The sequence below is a fragment of the Podarcis liolepis genome (assembly GCF_965112155.1).
Source record: "Podarcis liolepis genome assembly, chromosome: 11".
NCBI classification, from domain to species: Eukaryota; Metazoa; Chordata; class Lepidosauria; order Squamata; family Lacertidae; genus Podarcis; species Podarcis liolepis.
Window position 1 is genome coordinate 41,966,960 of NC_139565.1, and position 24,460 is coordinate 41,991,419.

The 24,460-nt window shown below is 44.1% G+C and overlaps 1 protein-coding gene across 4 annotated transcripts in view; it reads right to left on the minus strand.

Moving 5' to 3' along the window:
- The window catches only part of RAB3C (RAB3C, member RAS oncogene family), a 121,015-nt gene that overhangs the window by 41,690 nt on the left and 54,865 nt on the right, over nt 1–24,460 (minus strand). For all 4 annotated transcript variants that reach the window (XM_083465538.1, XM_083465537.1, XM_083465536.1 and 1 more), the window contains exon 3: nt 23,609–23,727. In XM_083465538.1, coding sequence (XP_083321664.1) covers nt 23,609–23,727 — 119 coding nt within the window. The remainder of the gene's footprint in view (nt 1–23,608; nt 23,728–24,460) is intronic.

Below are 24,460 nucleotides of genomic sequence, written 5' to 3' on the forward strand. Positions count from 1 at the left end.
ACACCCTGGACAGCTGCATTTCGGAGCTCAGGCTGGAAGTTTTGCATGGATATCTTTCTTCAAGAGCAGGACTGGATCATGACCTGAAACTGGGGTATGCCCAGATCTGATTGGTTCAATGCACCAGCACCATTTTCTTTTTTATTTTAGATTCTGGTTGAATCTCTATGACCTGGGCCTGTTCATATTTGCTCAAAAGAAGGAGAGAGACTGAAGGGAGAGTAGGAAACAGGGAAAAACCCAAAGAAAGATAAAGTGTCCATGCAAAGGAGGTGTCGTCTGCCCCAAGTAGAGAGGCACAGCATGAGTTAGGAAGCAGCCAGCAGCAGGAAAGCTTTCATTTCTCTCAGGCAGCTAGGAGCAGTCAGCTGTCTACTTCCCCTCCCCCTGACACTGAAAGGAATGCAGATAAGACGCTAGTAGAGGGCGGGATGGAGACAAGAGGAGGCAATTCATCCTATGAGCCCAAGGAGTAGACGTATGGGAAAGGTATTAGACAGGAAACAAAACCAGAAATGTAAGGGTCATAGGTTCAGGATCTTCTGCAGAAGCAGGAAGAACTCCTCAGAAGGGTCAACTAAATTGTAAGGTACGGAAGCTCCGATAGAGCGTCCGAGGCCAACTGTTTTGCAATACATCTTCAATTATGACTTGTGTGCTGTGTTGTCAAGACGGCAGCCTGGGCTCCTGATAGGAGGACATGTGATTAAAGAGAGAGATGTGTCCCATACTCTAAGCTAAAGTCTAAAGGTCTGGAGTCTTAAGGAGGATGAGGATTATGGGTCTCAGAGATACCAGTATGCGTTTTTATATTTTTCTAACCCATCAATCATTCCTAACAAACCAACAAACACCATTTAGATACACGGGAAAATAAGAATACCACAATCAAGAAAGGAATAGACTTGATTTGGGTCTGCTAAGAATACCTATTTTTACACAAACATTTGACCCGTCCATATAAAAGCCATCGTTTTCCCTCCCCTTTCCTTTGGGAAGTCACAGTTTTCTCCTTCTAACGATGTTCTTGCCAGGCTATTCTTCCAGACCTGGCAGTGACTCACCCGGATTGTGTGACTGGGTTTGCTGCATCCGGAGGGCAGCTTCGCACAATCTAAGTCACACTTTGTGATATTTGATGAGATCTAAGTCGGAAATGAACAGCTGGAGTTGAAGGCGGGATGGATGATATATCCATCAGTAGCCATGATATACTGACATGGTTTTTGTCCCACTGTCATCTCCAGGCAAAATGGTTTTGCAGTGCTTCAAAAACCTGCCAACTCTGTCTTATTAGAGACAATTGTGGAATAAAAGAAATGTCTGTACATACTATGGGCAACGCCAATGGTTCTTTCAAGCCCTTTCATCTCTCTTACAAATTATTGTCTGTCTAAAGCTAAAGAATTCCTCATTTCCCAAAGTTCTCCCTTTTTACTCACCTTTCCTTACTGTTTTTTTCCTTTAAAAAATAAGAGTTAAACACTGCTGTAAAGCAGGAAATGCTCGTCAGCAACGTGTTAGAAAATGCTGCTAATTGGAAAATGCTCGATAAGCTTCCTCCAAAACATGTAGAGCTTTTTCAGCTGCTTAATTGGAAGCCATTTTCTGAAATCATCTATGATGAACATCAACCCATTATGTAGCCAAAAAAAGAAGAGGAGGAGGAAGCCAAAGCTATGGAAGCTATATTTTACGAGACACTTATTCAAGACACTCAACATGGATTTGCATCCATAGATGCCTGGTTTGCATCTCATAGGGGCTACAGGCACAAAACCAGAATTTATACTTTTAAACTAAAGTTCCCTCAGGAAAACTAAGCATCCTGGCCAATGCAGAATTTACATTTCCACAACGGAATGAACATAATGATGATAATGGTAATGATGATGAGGAAGTGGTTTAAAGCTCATATGTAAAAACATTCTCACTGTTCAATCCAGAGTCCTGTGTTATGAGGCAGCCGTTAGAAATTCCAGTTATCAACAGAAACAATAACATCAGAAACAGCAGTAATGCATGTCTGCTCAAAAGTAAGTTCCATTGAATTCAGTGGGCTTACTCTGAAGTAAAAGACTGTGGCCTTAATATCTCTGTCTGTATACATCGGAAAAGGAAAGAAAGCAAAAGTCTTATACTACCCTTCACACATTCAGTGTCCATGTCCGTTCCAGAAATGAAACCTGTGAAATGGCCTTCATACCTTTCCTTTGTCTTTAAGGTGCAGTTATGTGGTTCAATTATTTTCTCCAGGTTTACCCTGATCCCTTTCAGCAAACCGCTCTGACTACAGACCAGTCCTTTAAAATCCCCATTTAAATTTGTCTTTTAACGCTGTTCCTAGGATAACCTTGACTGTCGGGGGGAAAATCGCTCCGAGCAGCCGTTTATGCTTGTGGTCACAACTGCTGTTTATGATGACAGCTTTATGTGGGTCTGAAAATCTTCTCAGAGACCCATGAAATATTTCAAAACATAGCTCCTGTTTCATCTAACAGTTTCCAGAAGTGCACCACTTTTATTGGGAAGCGATTTTGGAAGAATGTAAAAAAATGCTCTGATTTCAAAAACCTCTTCAGTAACACAGGCTTAGCACTAATCTCAAAATCACGCTTGGCCACTCCCTACAGGGTTCTCCAACACCACAGCATTGGAGTTTGCAAGGACTGGAGGGCCACATTTGGTTCCTGGGTCTGAGGAATACCAAATAAGGGGAGGAGCAACATTTTGGTGATGTTAATGTATGACTGCAGCCCCCAATCTTTTAATGGTTCTTGGGACATCACCATACTGCTTTAACAGCACCTACTTGACATGCCGCACCATCAACCGACCTAGCCCCAGGGCCTGGACAGAACTGCCTGTTCCATGCAGCTTTATTCAAGACATTCAGTGGTAGAGCACAATATGGAGCAGGACAGAGAACCTATCTCCAACTCCGATCAGCCCCAGCCAACGTGGCCAATGGCCAGAGAGGATAGTCTAACAATATCTGGTATGCTATAGGTTCCCCATCCCTGATATAAATAATATAAAGTGTCATAAGACTTGTGTCATAACTGGACCTGAAAAGAAATCCAGCTAAAGGTTTTTTGCTCTGTAGGTCAATGGACATATATTTAAAATTAGAGAGCAACAGATGGCACATCTGTGCCAGCCCAACTTTCAGGGGTCTTAAATAATGTTTAATATTAAATTTCTTCTTCCTCTGAGGTCTGATCCTTTTACGTTGCTGAATTTGCTGTCTTCCCTTCTCTTTGTTAGGTTGACTATTAAAGTTAAAACCTTAAAGACACCTGCCATTTTCCAACACTCCATTTTCTGCCTCCCCCCCCAAATATTTTTGTACTTCCACAAATCTTGGGGTTTCCTGAGCACACCAATACCACTCATTTGGCCATGTGGCTACATAAGGACTGACACTCAGAGAACAGAGACCATTGTTTATGTGTAGCAGGGATAACCAATGTCCTTCCTTCCAGGTGTGGTTAAGACTACAGTTCCCATTGCCCCTATTGACCACACTGGCTGTGGCTGATGGGAATTGTAGTCTACAATATCTGGAAAGTGTCATGTTGAGTAGTTCTATGATAAGCCCTGAGCATTAGACCTTTGAGTGCTAGCAACTCATAGAGGGTCCTTGAGGAAAGACAGGAGACTTAAATGAATTAAACTAATAAAAATAAGCTGCCCCTGTTATGTACTGAAGTTTTCGCCCTGGGCCAGCAGGGGGATACTGTAGATAGTTTTCACTCAGGTCCACATATGCAAATAAGGGATTGAAAGTGACATTCAGTGATTGGATAGTTACAGAAAATGGTTACTGTTGCGTTGTAGTGGAGCTCTATATAAGCAGGCTGGCTGAACCCTTCAGTTCAGTTCTGTTCTGGCCTGTGAATAAACAAGAGCTGTTTGAAGAATCGCTGTGTCGTCTGATACCCACAACTTAACAGCCCCTCCCCGTGTTCTCTTTAGTTCTGCTATAGCCCACAGGGTACCTACCTACTCTTCAGACATTCAGCAGCCAAATGTGTAGAAAGCAGATAAAGCACATTCTTACCCTCTTTTATATGTTTTGAGATAAACTCCGTGGTGTTTTTTTTTAAAATAAAAAATGGTAACTTTATTGTGAAATAATACAGTTGAAATGTTCCCTGGAGACACACTGTAATCTGTAACGAGAAAGATGTGTGGTACGGAAGGGAGAGGAAATGTGTGGTGAGGGGATCACCTAAACAAAACTGCACAACCCAAATATACTGCACAACTTCTCATGTTTATATTTAGACTAACTGCAGTGGCAGCCTGACAGAAAGGGTCTCCATGGTGACCAAAGAGCCATTTTAAGGATTTCTGAGTGACAGCCTCCTGAAAATGTACAGTTCTGTGAGAAAAGCTGTAGGTGTATGCTGTGCTCATTCTTTGCTAATATTTATTATAGTACGTTACTCACTTTACGTTACTCACTTCCATCATACTAATGAATCGAGACTATACACCAGTCACTGTATAATTAGGAAAAATTTAACCCGGGGGAATTATCCTATTTTTCATTGAAATACAGGGTTTAAAAGAAGATACAAGATTTTCCTGTGTTCCAGCTATGCCAAACTGGGGAGCTTTAGGATTCTGATTAAATCCCCTGCCCTTGCGGGTTATGGAGGTGAACTTCTGCCAGGGCTCCACACCAGCTAATTGCCAGGGATTCATTTGGCTCAGGGGTAGAAACAGTCTGGGTCAGGTTAGGGGAGAAGTCAGTATAGAGCCAAAACCCACTGACTCCACTTCCTCCTTTCTCTGCAAAATCACGATGAGGCATGGGATTCTAACTAACTCTGCAGCCAAAGGTGATGATAGGTGGGCAGAGCTGTCTACCTGCCAGGTCACCTGGCATAGGTATGATAGGCAAATGCTTCCCTTTGAAGCCCTGATGCATGGAACTTCACTGTGAACCACAGGGCTTTCAAACAGGTTTGATATTGAAAGCTGTCCACAGAGATAAGGCTAGTGCTTTTTTCTGGGGTGGGGGTGGGACGCAGGGGTACACATACCCCCAAAAACTTGTGAATCTAGGTTTGGCCTCAGTGAGGGGCAGTATTTCAATAGGAAATATTGAATACTGAGTAGGAAAATGAGAATACCCTTAAACATTTTTTAAGAAAAAAAGAGCACTGGATTAGGCTATCAATGTCAAATACTCTTGACATTGCACGTTCCAAGCGAGGATAGAGGTATGGCATTCAGGTCCTGTTTGCAGGCGGATTCCCAAAGGCATCTAGTTGGCCACTATTGTCAGGTCGCAGAGGAATCAACCCCCACAGCAGGTTGCCAGGAACGGATAAGACAAGGAAAAGTTCTTACCATCTGCTTTTTATGCAATATTTACAGAGAGAGGCTTGAGAATGCAGCTTCTTGGAATAATGGTGTTGTCCCGAGTAAATCTCCACCCTGCTTTTCTCCCACTACCTCATTTGTCAGCAGCAGCACCCTCTTTACAGTTGCTGCTTCTGGCTATCTGCCTCCAGGCTCTTTGCTCTCCTACTTTTAAGGCTCGCCGGGTTCTGGGAGATGGTGGGTCTGGAATGCTTTCTAGTGATAACGTGTCAGCCAGCTGCTCCAGCTCTGCCTCCTCTCCCTCTCCCATTATTTCCCAACTTTCTCCCTCACCTTGCTCAGAAATGTGACTTCTCTCAAACCCCTGTTGTAATTCTGAACTTTCTTCTTCTCTGGAAGAGTCAGGCTGGGGAATAATTCTCCACCATTCATCCTCTGCCCAGTCCCTGACATCTATGATAACAGGATGTTGGGTGGCCCTTTGGCCTGATCTATCAGGGCTTGTCTTATGCTCCTATGTTCTCACAGAGACAAGAAAAAGTGTAAACAATTTAAATAATTCCATTAAAAGTAACCCCCGTTCTCTGAAAAGAATAGGCCAACTAGTAAAGAGTTACAGGCGATTCAGTGGTTCATGGGGAAATCCAGTATGGTTAAACTGATTTCAGACCCCTTTCGAACTGATTTAAATAAAGACGTACCCTTGAATCCAAGGAACAACCACTGGTAGCCAGATTACATCCACTGCATTATTAACTTTTCATTTCAAAACAATGTATTTAATTATCATATGTTACAGTGCTCTGTTATATTAACTCATTTTCTGTGCTGCAAAGGCTTCCTCTTCTATATTTATAGAGTCTAAGGAGCAAAAGTGATTTTTAGCTGTAAAATGACCTACGAGCCATTATCGTAGCATTTCCATCATTTAAGTGTACTAGTTATTAATATAATTCAGTCAGTAGCAAAGCTGCATTCAATTTCCTGAAGGCGGAGGTTTCATTCAGGAATGCCTAATGATAATGTTACCTTTGTCATCACACAAAGACAGCAGAATATGAAGAGAAAGCCCTGGCCACTGCTCACCCCCCCCCATGTCATTTGGCAATATTGCTATTGATAGCAACGTTTTGTGGCTGGGTAATAAAACAACACCTTTGAATACGCCAGCCATTATCTGTACCCTATGGCAAATAACAGGGAGAGTTAAAACCCACACATTTTGTACATTTGCTTCATAGGAGGGGGTATCACATAGGGATGGGTGAATCTAATGGTTTTGGTTTTTCACAATTTCTTATCTGTGCAATTGTAAGTGGAGTTTTCTACATTTCCATACAAGTTTAAAAAAGAAAATATTCCTCATGAAAATCCACCAGCATTTTAGTGTTGATTTTTTAGAATATACACATTCTTAAATGCAATTTTGCCTAATATACATATTTTTGGAAATATTATTTCCCATAATATAAATGCATTTCTGTAGGCTATTTTCACTGTTATATGCAATTTTATGCACATGTCGTCCTGGCACATGCAGGAGAACTTTACTGCAAAATTCAAAGAAGTGCAATTTCCAAAGAGCAGATGTGCTTTGATTTGCATATTGTTTCCAAAAGTGTGGGTGTGGCAGGTTCATCTTTAAACATGAACTGAATCAAAGTTTGTACTCATCCCTAGTCAGGAAGCACAGCTCATTCATTCATTAGCCACTAACTGCATTCTATCAAAGAGCCTTTACCCATAGGCATAGCTGGGGCCAGTTGCGCCCCACCTAAATACAGTGGTACCTCTGGTTGCAAACGGGATCCATTCTGGAGGCCCATTCACAACATGAAAGGAAAGCAACCCATGTCTGCGCACGCGCGGGTTGCAATTCACCGCTTTTGCGCATGCGTGTGCCGTTATTTTGCGTGTCTGCGCATGCGGCAAAACCCGGAAATAATGCTTTCCTGTACTTCCGGGTCGCCACAGGACGCAACCTGAAAAAATGTAAGGTGAAGCAAACATAACAAGAGGTATGACTGCAAAGTAAATAAATAAAAATACTTAGCTAAAAGTAGAAATTGTAGAAAGATTTTGAAAGCTTTTCCTGAGCACTTGGGGTCAAAAGAAAGTCCTGCCTCTCTCCCCCCTCCCCCAACACAACATAAAGCCTGGCTACACCCATGTTTATACCCCATACATGTGAATGCCTAACTCACTGACAGATGCCAGTGTTGCTATGATGAGACCGTCTGAAAACAAACCAGATTGTTCCTGCCCAGATTATGGCATCTCCTGGGAATACAAAAGCTGGTCGCCTCTGATGAATGTAGGCTTTTTCTGTTAGCATTAGTGTACAGCTGAAAATCCCAATCACTACTGTCACCTTTGTTGTACCATATTTTGTGTGTGTACCTTCTGCCACTTTGGAGAGAGGGAGGGAAATTCAGCACATTTTCAAGGGCAAATGCAGTGGAAACAGTTCCTTTAAGGTGAAGGGGGGGGGGACCGTCCCACCAACCTAAGTCTGGCCTAAGCCAGCCCTCGCCCACTGGCCTCCTTAATTAAAACACTGCCTGTCAGCTTCCTCCGCCTTAGTCTCCATGTTGCCACCAGGAAGGAGGATGGGGAGAAAACTAGAGTTAGTCGGCTTTGGCTGTCACGGGCTCCGGCTCCACCTGCTTAAGGCTTCCCTGCTTTCTGAACCCACCAGGCTCAATGGCCACCAGCCACTCCTGGGCAAATGGGCTTACCTATAATGATACAAGACAGTTTCCTTAAGGCATTATTCCTTTTAGACAACCGCACAAGAAACATTAGCCACTGCTTGAGCCTTTTATCCTACAAAAAGCCCCAATTGTAATGATGCTATGTCCAGACACAGTCTTGTTTCTAGGGAGACTGGTGTTTTCGTTTTTTTAAAAAGAAGATTCTTCCCTCTGCCTCCATTGGCACAATGGCTGTTTCTACCAGTACTGCAAATGGCCAGTGCCAGCCTAAGGCATGCTGCTGTCTGTAATGAACCAGACGCCATCCATTTCACATTCTACTTGTGGAATCTAACTGAACTGACAATTGAATCTTACTTCAACACTGTTGATGGGATGGCACCCTCCAATGTACCAGAATCAGGGGACCTAGGACAGGCTGTGTGGCAACAATGGTGAACGGCTCAGGAGGAACAGCTGAGGGCTGGTACAGCTGCCCCAACCTCAGAGGCTTGAGGCAGTTGCCTCACTTTGTCTAACGGTTGGACTGGCCCTGAAGATTACTGATTGGCCTTCCTGTGACAAACCTTTTTTGCCGTTAAGGAAGAAAAACTTATGGATTAACCTCTGCTTCCTAGTACAGTGGTACCTTAATTCATTCTGGAGGTTTGTTCTTAACCTGAAACTGTTCTTAACCTGAGGTACTACTTTAGCTAATGGGGCCTCCCACTGCCGTGCAATTTCTGTTCTCATCCTGAAGCAAAGTTCTTAACCCGAAGTACTATTTCTGGGTTAGCGGAGTCTGTAACCTGAAGCATCTGTAACCTGAAGCGTCTGTAACCCGAGGTACCACTGTATCATACTGACTAAGCTTTGACTAGTCTGAAAATGATCTGAATTGCCTCCTCATCCAGAAACTACAACAACAAGGCTTTAGATACATTTCCCTCCCCCTGCATTGCAAAAAAAAAACCACCACCCTGATCTGGATACTTCTAGTTTGTGAATGGAACTGTACAAGTGGTACACTCCCCCCTCCTACTCACCCTCCTCAATATTGCAGTCAATTCCCTCTACAATTGATCTGTGATATTTCCTAATATGAAATCATAAATATCAAGGCACAGAAGCTTTCAGTGCACTGTGCTGAGCATACAAATCAAGCCTACATGCTGCTGTGCACAACGGCTCGATAAATAAAAGGATCACATTCAATATCCACAACTTGGAACAGATACGCATTAGCCAAGAGTCAAAGCACACAGCCATTCCTGCAAAGTGGCATTTTCCCTTCTGGCATAGTTGTGGTTGTACGAACTTCCATAAATTGTCATTTTGTGGGGAATAGCAAGAGTTAAGTTAGAGGTGAAGAAAGGGATGCGGGTGGCGCTGTGGGTTAAACAACTGAGCCTAGGGCTTGCCGATCAGAAGGTCGGCGGTTCGAATCCCTGCAACGGGGTGAGCTCCCGTTGCTCGGTCCCTGCTCCTGCCAACCTAGCAGTTTGAAAGCACGTCAAAGTGCAAGTAGATAAATAGGTACCACTCCGGCGGGAAGGTAAACGGTGTTTCCGTGCACTGCTCTGGTTCGCCAGAAGTGGCTTAGTCATGCTGGCCACTTGACCCGGAAGTTGTACGCCGGCTCCCTTGGCCAGTAAAGCGAGATGAGCGCCGCAACCCCAGAGTCGGTCATGACTGGACCTAATGGTCAGGGGTCCCTTTACCTTTAAGTTAGAGGTGAAAGCAAATGGACGAGAGCTTTCAAGGTTAGAACGTAAGCAGGCTTTTAAATAACTGTGTAGCAGTGTGCAAAACCTTGAATGGATCAGGACCCAAGCACTTAAAGAAGGACCTCTCCTAATGGCAACTGTTCCATGCTCTGAGACTGGCTGGGGAGTCATGGCTTGTGATCATGCCAATAGACATGGCCCAGGGGTGTGGTGACATGAGACAGGGTCTTCTCAGTGGCGGCACCCTGGCAATGGAACTCCTTTTTGGGTAAAGTGGGATCATGAGGAAATAGGATGAGCCTGCTGGATCAGACCAATGGCCCACCTAGTCTAGCATCCTATTTTTACAGGGAACACCCAGATGTCTGTGGGAAACACTCAAGCAGGACAAGAGCACATGATCATTCTCGCCCTCTGTGCTTTTCAGCGACTGGATCATCCTCTATATTGCTGCATTTCAGTTGTCAACTAAAAAACAGGTTTTGTTTGCCTGGTCTTATGGAACATGATTTTTGCCATGCAAAGCTATTATTTTAGCTGTACTTCTTTGAAAATATACTTAATTAGTCAATACAATTCCTGTTCTTGTTAATATATACCACCCTGGACCTCATCAAGAGGGAAAGAAGTCTATACATATAATAAGTAACAGCAAGTCACAGAGAAGTATATAAGTCTGGGGTTGCACTGTCAAAGATGTGAAAGGTTTGTACTACTCTACAGTGGTGCCCCGCAAGACGAATGCCTCGCAAGATGGAAAACTCGCTGGACAAAAGAGTTTTCTGTTTTGGAGGTGCTTCGCAAAACGAATCTCCTATGGGCTTGCTTCGCAAGATGAAAATGTCTTGCGAGTCCCTGCGGGTTTGTCCCCCTCCCCCCCCTTTTTCTAAGCCGCTAAGCTGCTTATCAGCTGATCCGATAAGCTGATAAGACACTAAAAGCCGCTAATAGCGCTAATCCGCTAATCCGTCAATGGGCTTGCTTCGCAAGACGAAAAAACCGCTAGACGAAGAGAATCACAGAACGGGTTCTTTTCGTCTTGCGAGGCACCACTGTATTTGGACAGAGGCAGCCTAACATTTGTTGTCTATGCACTGGCAACTTCTAGGTTAGATTATTGCAATCAGTTGTATGCCGGGCTTCCTCTGGAGATGGTTCAGAAACTTCAGCTGCTGCAGAATTTGGTGGCTAGGTTGCTCACCAGGGCAAGAAGGTTTGAACATATAATGCCAATCCTGGCCTGACTGCACTGCGGGCCAATTAGCTTTTGGGCCCAATTTAAAGTGCTGGTTTTGACCTATAAAGCCTTAAAATGGCTCAAGATCCAGCCTTTGGCTCTTCATTACCTCTGACCTTCTTGAGTGGGTAGGCCTTTGAAAGAGTGGATTGTCTTTTAAATTTTTATTTTATGCTAGCTTTAAGGTATACATTTGTTTGTTTGTATATTGTAAGTTTCTCTGGGTTACTTTGGTTTTTAAGAAAAGCAACCAATAAATTTAATAAATAATAAATAGTAAATAGTAAATTATTATTTATTATTAATAAATAAATAATAAATAATAAAATTTGCAGGAACCAGCTTCTGATGTGCCACTTCACAATTCTCTTTTGGAGATTTTGCATTAGTACCCTAAAAGCAGAATCCTGCACACTGCAATAAATAACACACAGCTGGGTTGTTACAGGCTGAGAACCAGCACTGGTATATTTTCTCCCCTTGGCTATCACATGTTCAACGGTTTATTTTTTTATTCATTTATTCCCTTATATTTATATTCCACATTTATTCCATCAGAGAACCCGAGGCACCATACACAGCTGATGACCCATCCAGGAACTGACCAGACCCTGTCCTGCTTTAACAAGGTGCTGGCTTCATATGCCTTGAGGCCAAGCCCTGGGGCAGGCCCATGACTCAGAGTTGCTACTTCAAATATGCTGAGTTGCCCTGTTTTCCCACAAAAGCCATAGGCTAGATTTTCTTCAAGATGGCACAAATGGCAGGCAAGTACACACAGCACTGGGGCCATATAATAGAAGAGTGAACAGCGACCACTGTAATCTTTTTCAGAACTAATTCAATAACATGCACAAAAGCAGCATGAAACGGCTCTTGGCATTCATTTATTTCTTGTTTGAATTTGGTAAAGGTAATTAGTTACAATAAATTAAATCCAGCAGCCTCAATTATATGGTTCTCGTAGATGCTGCGTGCAGGATCTAGCGGTATGACACTCTGCAGTTTGAATTGTGAGCTGAGCCACAGTCTGCAAGAAGTCTGTTAAGCCATTCTCATTCTCCACAGTCACTCGAGTGACAAATAAATAAATAAAGGGAGGAAGGGATGGATGGATGGAAAATATTCCTCTTTCAACATGCCTTCCAAAACCTTTATCCCAGTTGCTATGCATCTTGGATTTGAATTGATTTCAAATAGCTATGTTGTTTGAAACTGTTCTTATATTTACAGCTTTTTTTAAAAAATAGATCTTATATATGTAATAGTTTTAACTGTTTTATATATGTAACTATTTTTGCACTCCAAAACATGCATTTTGGGGTGCCGTGCCCGAAAGAAGTTTTTCGAAGGGAGAAAACACGTTGTGAATTCATGTGAGACCATGGCAACCAAAATGGCTGCCATGCTCTCATGGTTAAAAAACGGGAAGATGGCGTCTAGGAAGACGGTGTGTCAGATTTTGGCTTCAAAGTGTTGGAGGAGATGGTTACAGTTCCCAGAGTGGTTTAACCACCAGTTAATTCCTCTTCTAATGGAGCTCTGGAAATTGCAGCTCTGTGAGGGGACTAGGGGCCTCCTAACAACCCTCAGCACACATAACAAACTACAGTTCCCAGGATTCTTTGGGGGAAGTCGTGACTGCTAAAGTGGTATCACAGTGCTTTGGACATAAGGTGCAGATTTGGCCTGATGTAAACCAGTATAATAGCAATTCCTTCCTCCAAAGGAATCCTGGAAAACATACTTTTGTGAGAGAGGTTGGGGATCTCTAAAAGAACTCAGCAGATCATCAGCATATTACAATCCTCGGGATTCTTTGGAGGGAACCATGATTGTTAAACCGCTATATAACTGGTATATAAGTCTGCAGTGTGGCTATGATCTATGAGGGCAGAATGGGGAAGAAGTTCAGTGTCTTCAAGGGATACATCTGATAATCAGCCCTGCAAATCTCTCCCGGAACCTTGGAGCCTAGTTGTGATTTATATTACGGCAAGCTCTGCTGTGACTGTTCTCAGATTGGCTCTGTTTAACTTCACTTGGGAAAAGAACATGGGGAAATAAATATTTTATTGCAAGAAGTTCTGCTCTGCCTGAATTCTGTCAATGTTAGGAGGTTTGAAAGCAGGCAAGTTCCAATAAGCTCTGCTGAAGCACTGGAGGGCATTGCTGTCATGTGCTTTGGTAAACAAGATTTTGGAAGTCATATCAGCTGTGAAGAGAAGTCTCTCTGTAAAGCAATGCGGTTAGATCTCTTTGGAATTGTGTTGTCATTTATTTATTTATTTTTGCAGAATGGTTATGTACTAAGAAGAAGAGTTTTCGAGAGAGATTTCATTTAGAGAGAGGTTGAGGCAGGGGGAGAAGTAGTTTGTTTTCCTGAACTGAAATAACCTTAGTAGTAATAGGGAACTGGTCTTGTATCATTTCCACATCTACCGTACTTCTCCGCCTACAAGACGCCCCCTTGTATAAGACACCCCCCCCATTTTGGGGGGCTCAATTTTAAGAAAATGAGGGGAGATGGCCCAAAGTTGTTGAGCCTCTCCCTCCACACAACTGTGGGCTAGAAACACTGCCTAGATCATTTGTGGCACGCAGCGGCATCGGGTGAATTTGCGCTCCCACCAGCCATTTGGTTTGAGGGAGCGCAACCTCCCCTGGAAGGACAGATCCTAAAGCTGAGACTCCAATACTTTGGCCACCTTATGAGAAGAGAAGATTCCCTGGAAAAGACCCTGATGTTGGGAAAGATGGAGGGCACAAGGAGAAGGGGACGACAGAGGACGAGATGGTTGGACAGTGTTCTCGAAGCTACCAGCATGAGTTTGACCAAACTGCAGGAGGCAGTGGAAGACAGGAGTGCCTGGCGTGCTCTGGTCCATGGGGTCACGAAGAGTCGGACACGACTAAACAACAACCTCCCCTGATGCTACCGCGTGCAGGAAATGATCCAGGGAGCACTTCCTGCGTGCAGTGGCATCCGGGGAAGCTGTGCTCCCACCACACGAATGGCTGGCGCCACGCCGCTTAACCCCCCACGCCACTATTCATGTATTGGACGACCCCAGTTTTTTGACGTGATTTTTGAGTCAAAAAACCTCGTCCAATACACGGAAAAATACAGTATTTGGCTTGTATTTGTTGATATTAAAGCCTATGTGGCTTTTTGACATGGCTGCCCAAAATCTGACCTAGGAATATATGAACCTTTCTCAAACCAGTCTGACATTCATTTGCACTTTCATCTGGTATTTTCTTTTCCTCTGTGACTGGTTCATCTTGCACCAGTCTTTTCTTTGTTTCATCAGCCTAACTGATAAATTGAGGGCTCTAAACTGGCCTCCCCAACTTTAAACAGAGCATTTTTCACAAATAGCTACGTAATTGCAACAATCGACGGACATAATCCAGCCAAATTTACATCAAAAGGGCTTAACTACGGGCGGATCGTCCCCATTTTCTTCTTCCTGCACATAGCGGCACAGGGTGAACAGGCATGTGTGGTGCACATGTTGGATGTGATCCACTGGGTACACAGAGGAAGTGGCAAAATAATCCCTCTGCGCTTTGGATGAATGCATTTTAAAGCTCTGGCAGAGATTTATTTGCACTTTCTGCACTTCGGCAGTGCAGCGTTGCCATTGGGAGGCTTCGTTAACTTTAAAGATTGTCAGAGATATCAGCAGCAGTTGTACGTCTTCCAGTGTGGGAGCCTCGGCTCATTGAAAACAATTACTGGCAGTGAAATGGAAGCAATAAAGTGAAGAAGCACAGAAGCAGTGTGCGTATGTGTGTGTGTAATTAACTTCTCCTGACATGTGGCATCAAGCCAGCTACGTTATCACTCAGAGTATTGATCAGTTCCATATTTGCCCCATGTGTCCACTAAACCATCCTCTATCATTTCCAAAAGTGAGCCCAGACATGGCAGTAATGGCCAGTTCTGATGTAACCAACTAAGCTTACAATGATTCCTGTTATGAATTCTGGGCTGTGCCATTTAAACTGGTGCAGAATGCAGCTGGGGGTGGGATGACAGTGATCATATTTTTAATGGTTCTTGCACGTGTAGCAAATTAGAAGAAGTACTTCCTTTTGCCTATCTTCCAGCATTCAGTTTCATTAGATAACCCTTGGTTCTAGTCAGTGCTTTTTTCTGGGGGGAACAGGGGTACGCATACCCCTAAACATTTTGTGAATCTAAGTTTGGCCTAATTGAGGGGCAGTATTTCAATATGAGTAGGAAAATAAGAATACCCCTAAACATATTTTAAGAAAAAAAGCACTGGTTCTAGTAATATGACAGAGGGAGCAAAGCCTCTACTACTTTCTCCACAACTTGCATCTCTATCATGTATGCCCCTTATTTATCTTTTTTTCTAAATTAAGAAATCCAAATTAAAATATGAAATCCAATTAGAATTATTATTTTGCTTGCTTGACCTGGATTTACAATATTTGTTTTGAGGTGCAGCAACAAGAGCTGAGCACAATATCCTGTGTGTGCTTGAACCACAGATTTCTGTACTTTGATATTATGATACTGACCGCTTTTAAAAACCTAAGTGCACAGCATGAAATGGATCTACCATAGCCACATGCTTATTGACACTCTCAAATGAGAAGTGGAGCCTCTCTACGTGTGATACGTCTCCCTTCTGAGAGGGGAAAAGGTGGTGGTTTAAAACAAGCAGGAAAGGTTTGGTAAAGCAGGAATGGAAAGATACTGAGAGGAAGATCCCTATTTTAAACAATGACAGAGGTTTGAAGAAAGCAGGAGCGGAAGGACACTGAGGTTTTTAAACAAGCAAGCAAGCAAGGAAACAAACAAACAAACTCCAGTTTTAACAATGAGAAATAGCAGAGACAGCTGCAACACAAAAGCTAATACAGTGGTACCTCTGGTTAAGAACTTAATTCATTCTGCAGGTTTGATCTTAACCTGAAACTGTTCTTAACCTGAGGTACCACTTTAGCTAATGGGGCCTCCCACTGCCACTGTGCTGCCGTGGCGCGGTTTCTGTTCTCATCCTGAAGCAAAGTTCTTAACCTGAGGTACTATTTCTGGGTTAGCGGAGTCTGTAACCTGAAGCGTCTGTAACCTGAGGTACCACTGTACCAGAAAGCTAACAACAGAGCTCTTCCCAACCCCCTTCCTTTTGTACTCAAACCTTGCTTTAAACCACCACTTTCCCTCAGTGCTCCTCTGCTAGCTCTATTCAAACTTCTGCAACTATTTACACTGCCATTTCCTCTCAGTGTTTCTTCATTCCTGCTTAATTCAAACTTTTGCATTGTTTAAAACCAGCACAAGCAAAAGCGCGCTCTCCTCTCCTATGGTTACAGCAACTGATATTCAGAGGTATTACTGCCTCAACCATGAAAGAAGACCATAGCCATCATGGATTGTTATTAGCCACTGATAGCCTTATTCTCTGTGTATTTGCCCAATCCTCTTTTCAATTCATCCAAGTTGGTGGCCATCTCTGCTACCTATGGGAGCAAGTTCCGAATTTGTAAAATGGCTGCAAAATCCATTCTGCAGGGCAGCTTTTGAGCAAACTACAGTGGTGCCTCGCAAGATGAAATTAATCCGTTCCACGAGTCTCTTCGTCTTGCGGTTTTTTCGTCTTGCGAAGCACAGCTATTAGCGGCTATTAGCGGCTTAGCGGCTATTAACGGCTTAGCAGCTTTAAGAAAAAGGAAACAAACTCGCAAGAACTCGCAAGACGTTTCGTCTTGCGAAGCAAGGCCATAGGGAAACTCGTCTTGCAGAACGACTCAAAAAACGGAAAACTCTTTCGTCTAGCGAGTTTTTCGTTTTGCGAGGCATTCGTCTTGCGAGGTACCACTGTACACACATGAAATGTCCATGAAACTATATCATGTATTTTGCTGAAATGCTTTCACAGGTTTTCACATTCACAGGAAAAAGTGGCTAAAGCTAGCCCACAAACTAATACAACTGGGCTCTCAAAACAACAGGAAAAGTGTATTGCAACTGGTTCTCTCAATGCTTTGCAAATTATGTATTTTTCATCTTTACTCTGCAAGGTTCTCTCTCACAGCAGGTAGCACAGATATTGTTAAGTGGGGCATGCAAAACTGACAAACGTACCAGGGAAAAGCAATTGGGCAAGGAAGCATAAACAATAAAACAATAATATTGTTATAGTTTTGCACCTAACTGTTAAAATGCCTTTCGTGCAAAGAAGTTGAGCACTGCAGAACGGGAAATGGCTTGCATCTGATACCACCCTTGGGGACAGACAATTACCATTTCCATTTTATAAACATGGGCAATTTGTTGCGTTTGCATTCCTTTGTAAATGTTCAAATATCCAGGTATGCACCAGACATTTTCCTACAAAGAAATATAAAAAAAGGGTCTTTGACCTCATAATTACGTCCCTGCACTGAATCTTTGTGTTGGTGTTGTATTTTTAACGGCTAGTTAGTGGGTGGAAGTACTCCTCCGCTTATTGTTTATGTGCATTTAATGTTTTCTATCACTGTTATGGGGGAGAGTGTTTTGTTTTTGGCCATCACTCATCTGAAGTCAGAGGTGGTACAGGCTAGAATTAACGTAAGAGACATAAGAAGAGCCTGCTGGATCAGGCCAATGGACCATCTTGTCTAACATGCTGTCCTCACAGCAGTTAACCAGATGCCTATGAGAATCCCACCAGAAGGACCAGAGAGGATCAGAGAGCCGGAAGTCAAGAAGCCAGGGGTCCGAGGGTCAAGAAGTAAGGAGTCACAAAGCCAAGGGTCTGAGGATCAAGAAGCAAGGAGTCACAAAGTCAGGGGTCCGAGGATCACGAAGCAGGGAGTCAAGAAGTCAGGGGTCCAAGGATCACGAAGCAGGGAGTCAAGAAGCCGAGGTTCAAGGATCAGGAAGCAAGAAGCCAAACGCAGCAACGCAGGAAGCGTGTTGCTGTGGCAAAGAGCCGAAGGGCAATGCTGACCTTATATCCCTTCCCAGCTCTTGCCACCAGGTGCTGTGAGTTACCAATCGGCCTCAACTGTGAGGCCGCGCCTTGCCTCTTCAAAACAAACTTAGGAAGGCCCCAGCCCTGCAAAGTCCTATTGGTCACAGGGCCTGGCTCCTGCACGCACACCTGACACTGGTATTCAGAGGCATACTGCCTTCGGCCGTGATGCAGAGTACAGCCATCACAGTTAGTAGCCTCCATTAATTTGTATAATCCTCTTTTAAAATCATTCATGTCGGTAGCCATCACTACCTCTCATGGGAGTGAATTCCATAGCTTAACTATAGTTTAACGAAGGTGAAGTGGAACTATCTCCTTTTTCAGCCAGGCTCATCCTGTCAGAACAAGCTCGCTGAAAGTCTTCAGGCAGTGGACACTGAACAGCCACCTGTTGCTCTAGCTATGGAACTTCAGCATTGACTAGAGCATTGGGCTAGATAACCTACAAGGCTTCCTCCAACTCTTAGGTGATGTGTGATTGTGCAAAACATGCAAAACTGAGAAAGAAGCCCATGCTCAGAACGGACAGGGTAGTTTTAATCAGAGCTTCCGCATCGCAACAAGCTTTGGTGTAGGAGTCATGGATAGGCAAACTAAGGCCCAGGGGCCAGATCCAGCCCAATTGCCTTCTAAATCCGGCCCGCGGATGGTCCGGGAATCAGCGTGTTTTTACATGAGTAGAATGTGTGCTTTTATTTAAAATGCATCTCTGGGTTATTTGTGGGGCATAGAAATTCATTCATCCCCCCCCCCAAAATAATATAGTCCGGCCCCCCACAAGGTCTGAGGGACAGTGGACCGGCCCCCTGCTGGAAAAGTTTGCTGACCCCTGGTGTAGCTCCTCTCAGCCTTTGCTCTGTGCTAGCAGAGAACTGGATTTAATTCTATAAATAATCGATGGGAAGCAAAAGTGCAAACGTTGAAACATTAATGAGACAGAGTGCCCAATGAATGATAGGTAGCAGAGCTGAAAAGCACATCTTTTCCCAGCATTGGAATGATGCCACTGGGGACACAGGAGGATGTGATAAAATGGGAGGAGAAGCCTTCATTGAATCAAGGCACAATGCCCCCAGCGCAGCTCGCCTGCAATTGACCAAGGTTGCTTGGGTAGCCAAGCGGGCAAGAGTGAGCTGCGACTGAAGAGGTTCCTGGTTCAAATTCTGCCTTTGCCACAAGCTCTCTGAATGGCAATTGTTAAGCCATTTATAGGTGAGCCTGGTGACCATCTGTGGTGCCTGTCACAAGCGGTCACCTGTCACGGGTTTTTCTACTCAGCTATCCACACAATAGCTGAAGCAAATAATGCAAGCCATTCATATTGAATGAAAGTACAGATTAAGGAACCTAGCACTTATTAGGCTATACGACGTGGATAAAATGTACATGCAAAACATACACCGAAGTCTGATAATGCAGGGTTCCTGATCACGCAGAGACTTCTAGCTGATTTCAGGTGATCATGATTAGAAGGACTCTTCAGACCTTCAGACTAAACTAGTGAAGGTCTGAGGAGGAGGGAACATAGCTGGCACACAGGAGGTATTGTGGCAGAACCAGCATACACACTGGGCTGTCTACACTCGCATTTAATCCTCCATGATAAAGCTGAATGTCTGAAGAGGCTAGAGAGACAACCCCTCTCCATAATTGTTCAAGCATCTGTTTAACTAAGTTTTGAGATTCTTGACTTGATTTATTTTCTTGCCCACTCTGAATCCCTAATTCTAGAGAATTCCAGGAAATGGTTTTGCCATGATAAACTTAAGTCTGACATAGGCTGCATTTATTCTGTTCTCCCAATGTTTCTCTAACTGCTAATTGCCACATTATACATTATACCGCGTACAGAAATATAACGGAATATAGTGTACGTTTAGCATTCTTTTCTGCGTTGTTTGCTTCTGGAAAGGTATCTGTTTGCAAATAACATGGAAAGGAATGCTCCACAATACCCAGCTATATTTCTGGAATGGACTTTTACAAATTAACAGAGAAACATCAGGAAAATGCAACAAACTGCCATGAGAATACAGCCTTAGACTGGAATCCTTGCTTTGAGCACTCTTTTTCTTCATTCTGACTCTCACTGGACTCCACCTTAATAAAGCCTTCCTTTCTATTTATCTTTTTTGTTGGATTTATATTGACAGTAAGGATCTCCATGCCTACCTCTGATATTTGGACAAAGCATAAAGAAGGAAATGTATAAATCTTCATTCTGTCTTCTCTCCCTCACACACACACCACCTTTTTAATTACACCTACAATTCCCACACCTCTGCCCTTCTCAGAGTCTGAAGTCTCTCCCTCGTCTCTAGAGCTGCCTTTGCAATCATCCACTAATTTTCCATTTGTTATATTTTCTTAAGAAATATAAATTTCTGGGAAAGCGCTGACTGTGTCTCTGTTGCCCCAAGAACAAATTATACCGTATTTTGTGCCCCATAGGACGCTCCGGCCCATAGGACGCACCTAGTTTTTTGGGGGGGAAATAAAGAAAAAAATTTTTATTTCCCCCCCAGGTGCGGGGCTGGAAGAACCAGGTCGGGGAACAGTGGGAAGGCACGCTCTGCCTCCCCGCTGTCCCCCGAGCTTGTGGGGCTGGCGATGGGACTTTGCGCCCCGCTCCGGAGCAGAGCTGCGCTGGTCCCAGGACTGCAGGCAGCTCTGCACGGCCACCGGGAGCGGGGCGGAGCTTCGCCCCCGGCTCCTGGTGGCCGCGCAGAGCTGCGCTGATCCCGGGATGGCAGGCAGCTCTGCGCGGCCACCGGGAGTGGGGCGGAGCTTAGCGCCCCGCTCCGGGTGGCGGCGCAGAGCTGCGCTGGTCCCAGGACTGCAGGCAGCTCTGCGCGGTCACCGGGAGCGGGGCGGAGCTTCGCCCCGGCTCCTGGTGGCCGCGCAGAGCTGCGCTGATCCCGGGAGGGCAGGCAGCTCTGCGTGGCCACCGGGAGCGGGGCGGAGCTTAGCACCCCGCTCCGGATGGCGGCGCAGAGCTGCGCTGATCCCAGGACGGCAGGCAGCTCTGCGCGGCCACCGGGAGCGGGGCGGAGCTTCGCCCCCGGCTCCCGGTGGCCGCGCAGAGCTGCGCTGGTCCCAGGACTGCAGGCAGCTCTGCGCCGCCATCCGGAGCGGGGCGGGACTTAGCTCCGCGCTCCGGATGGTGGCGCAGAGCTGCGCTGATCCCGGGACTGCAGGCAGCTCTGCGCAACCCTCGGAGCCGGTCTCCCGAGGGTTGCGCAGAGCTTCCTGAAGCCTGGAGAGCGAGAGGGGTCGGTGCGCACCGACCCCTCTCGCTCTCCAGGCTTCAGCGAAAGCCTGCATTCGCCCCATAGGATGCAGGCACATTTCCCCTTCATTTTTGGAGGGGAAAAAGTGTGTCCTATGGGGCGAAAAATACGGTAAGAGCACTCGGCTACCTAGATTAAACAACCTGAAGTTAAATCGTGTCATTCTGTTTTGTATTTGGAAAACATGCTTTTTTAACGGGCAACCTCTACTAGACTGACAGCAGTCTGTCCTGTGCTGCCAACTAACAGAATAGAGCTAAGATTACATTGGGAAATGGTTCTCATAGCTAGCACATTTCAGCAAAATTCTCCAATCTCCTTTGTGTTTCAGAAGGCCTTATTCCCTGACGATGGAGAAGAGACAGTGTTCAGATGTGCACAGTCCCAAACAAACCCCATCCGTTGCTCAAAGAAGATGCATCTACTGGGAGCTTGTTTCCCCCTTTCCTACCAGAAAGAGTATTCAACTTCCAGTTGCCCTGGAACTGCAGAAGCAAGGGGAAAGGGGACTCTCTGGCCTCATCCATCAGCCAAGAGCCACCAATTGTGATCCAAGCAAGAATACCAACAAGGGAAGACCAGCCTGGCCTGAACTTGATTAAATTGCTTGTAGCTCATCACTTTGTTTTGGCCCTGAAGACTTGATCCTTCATTCCCTTTTGTGTCATTTCATTTTAGCTTGTAAGTCTGCTGGCAGGGCCTGTCTCTCTCTCTAATTGATGTGAGTCACTTAGGGAGACCATAACTGTCTGAAGTGCATGAGAGAAATATAGAAAATAAAAAAGATAAATAAAAATCTGCACAAGAGGGATATTAAATCACACTGCTTTGTCATACAATGGCATTGCAAGAAATTGAGAACATGTAATGAGGAGCCTTCTCAAATCAGAGTGCAATGGAAATTTCCCCTGATGAAGAGTCGGATTTTGCTTGAAAAGTGTTTGGCATTAAAACAGCACTTTCTAGAATAAATATGCTCTGTGAACTCTGCTTCTGACTGCTGGTATTCTGCCCTGCGTTGATTGAGTGTGACAACTGCATCACTGACAAGTAAAATCCTTCCTTGTTTCACACTTTTCATGATAATTTCAGAAATGCAAGATTGTGGCAACTATCCTCATTTAGGAATGATGCATTACCCAGAGTGCAATGTCCTGTACAGAACATAAAATTGTTCCATCCCTACCCAGAAGACTTATAAACTGGCATTAGACAGGGATGAAAGGAGAGGAAGAGATTAGGGAGAATCCGATAGGAGGGGAGCATCAGCAAGCAAGGGGAGACAGGAGAGGTTGAGATCAAAACTTTGCTGAAGAAATCAATTTTGGGAAGGTCAGTGAAGCAGAAGGGGGGGGGTGTCCTACAATTTGTATAAAATCAGTGGCCATTCCAGATATAGGAAGAAGCAGAACCATCAGACTAGAGAGGAGATTGGGAAAGGTACAAAGGTCCCTTCTGAAAATTCAGCTTTTCCAGGAAGCTTTTCAATCATCTCTCTAGTGCCTGTTGTACTAAGCAGAAACACTGTGATTGAATCCACCACATGTTCTTCCCTTGGCTACCCAGGTCTCCATTTCACTCCTCCTTCTGTTGTTTCTGAATTTCGATTTTAGATTTCAAGTCCCTTGGTGCTGCTTTCTACCTGCTCTTTGTGCATAGGTGGTGCCCTCTAAATAAATAATAACAATGACACAAGTTTTCTGTGTGGCACGCAGAAGAAAGGCAGCAATTAAAATGCAGTATAGAACAATAAAATTATTAAAACTTTAAAAATATGATTCAAACACTGGCTATTTTTTGCTGCTACCAAAATATTCTTAACACAGTCTCTGTTCTGAATACGAATTACACCATCAAGGTATCTCAGTAAACCAACCTTAGAATTACACAACATTCAATGCCTGGTTATCTCAAATATAGTCAGAAGTCAAGTACTTCTTGCCAACTTCATTTGTACCCCACAGGAATTACGAAATAATATACTGACACATTCCCAAACATTCTTAAGCTTAATCACATCAAACCTGGCAATTTATAACGGATTCATTATGTGACCACAGCACAGAGACGGTCACTCAAGTTGGACTGTAGTGAGTGGGGTTGAAGCTTTTAATGTGAGAACTAGAAACCTGACACTGATGTCAACAGAAAAATGCAAAATTTCTCAAAATCAAATTCATGATGGCAAGACAGAATTTGTTAGGAAAGCTGCATCTGTTCCTACAGACCAAGTCTCTGAGATATTTCATAATCACAACAGGAATCTGGTTGCCAAATTCACTATCCATATTTCCCATTTGTTTCTATCCCAAATTTGACTTACCAGTCTTGCACAGCGTTGAAGGATTCCTCATTGGTGATGTCATACATTAAAATGAAGCCCATTGCACCCCGATAGTAGGCTGTCGTAATTGTCCTATATCTCTCTTGACCGGCTGTGTCCTAAAACAATTAAATATAGACAGTTGTGGCTACAAGTTGTCAAAAGTCTTGTGTTTTGTTTTGTTTTTTAAAAAACAGCAATCATACTTCCCGCTTAGAAGCACCATTTTGGCAAGTAAGCAGTATAGAAATTATATTTTATATAAATCAGGCACCTGATTTCATAATGACAGTGAAAATTGGAGATTCAAAGAGTGGTGTGGGCCTATTTAAAAAGGGCTTTCAAACAGCCCCACCACTGCTGTTTGAACTTCTGGTTTTCAGCACTTCAAAGAGCCACAATGGGAAGGAGACATGGTTTCTACTGAATGGAAACCGCCTCATTGAGCACGTGGGAGCTCACTTTAAGCTTCCAAATGTTCTTTTGAAGTCCCACTTACCTGCCCCATGTATGACCTCAGTTGTAGGGCAGTGGGTGTGGCTCCCCCAAAATGGCCTCCCTGGGCAAATGAGGAGGTTTGGCCCACAAGTTCAAGGTCTCTGCACCTCATGTCAGTTTACATATACTGTGAACAAACAGCTTTGTGAACCATATGCCTTTATATCAAACCCATTCTCCCTCCCTCCATTACTTGTGTTCACTCTCAGAAATTGTTACATGGGTATAATCAAGGAAGGAAATTCTCAGCATTACCCATAGTTCTGCAGCTCACATCAAAAAGAAAATTTTCTTTCATTTCAGTTGGTTGTTGGCACAGGAAATCTTCCTGGTGGATTTTACCCATATGCAGTG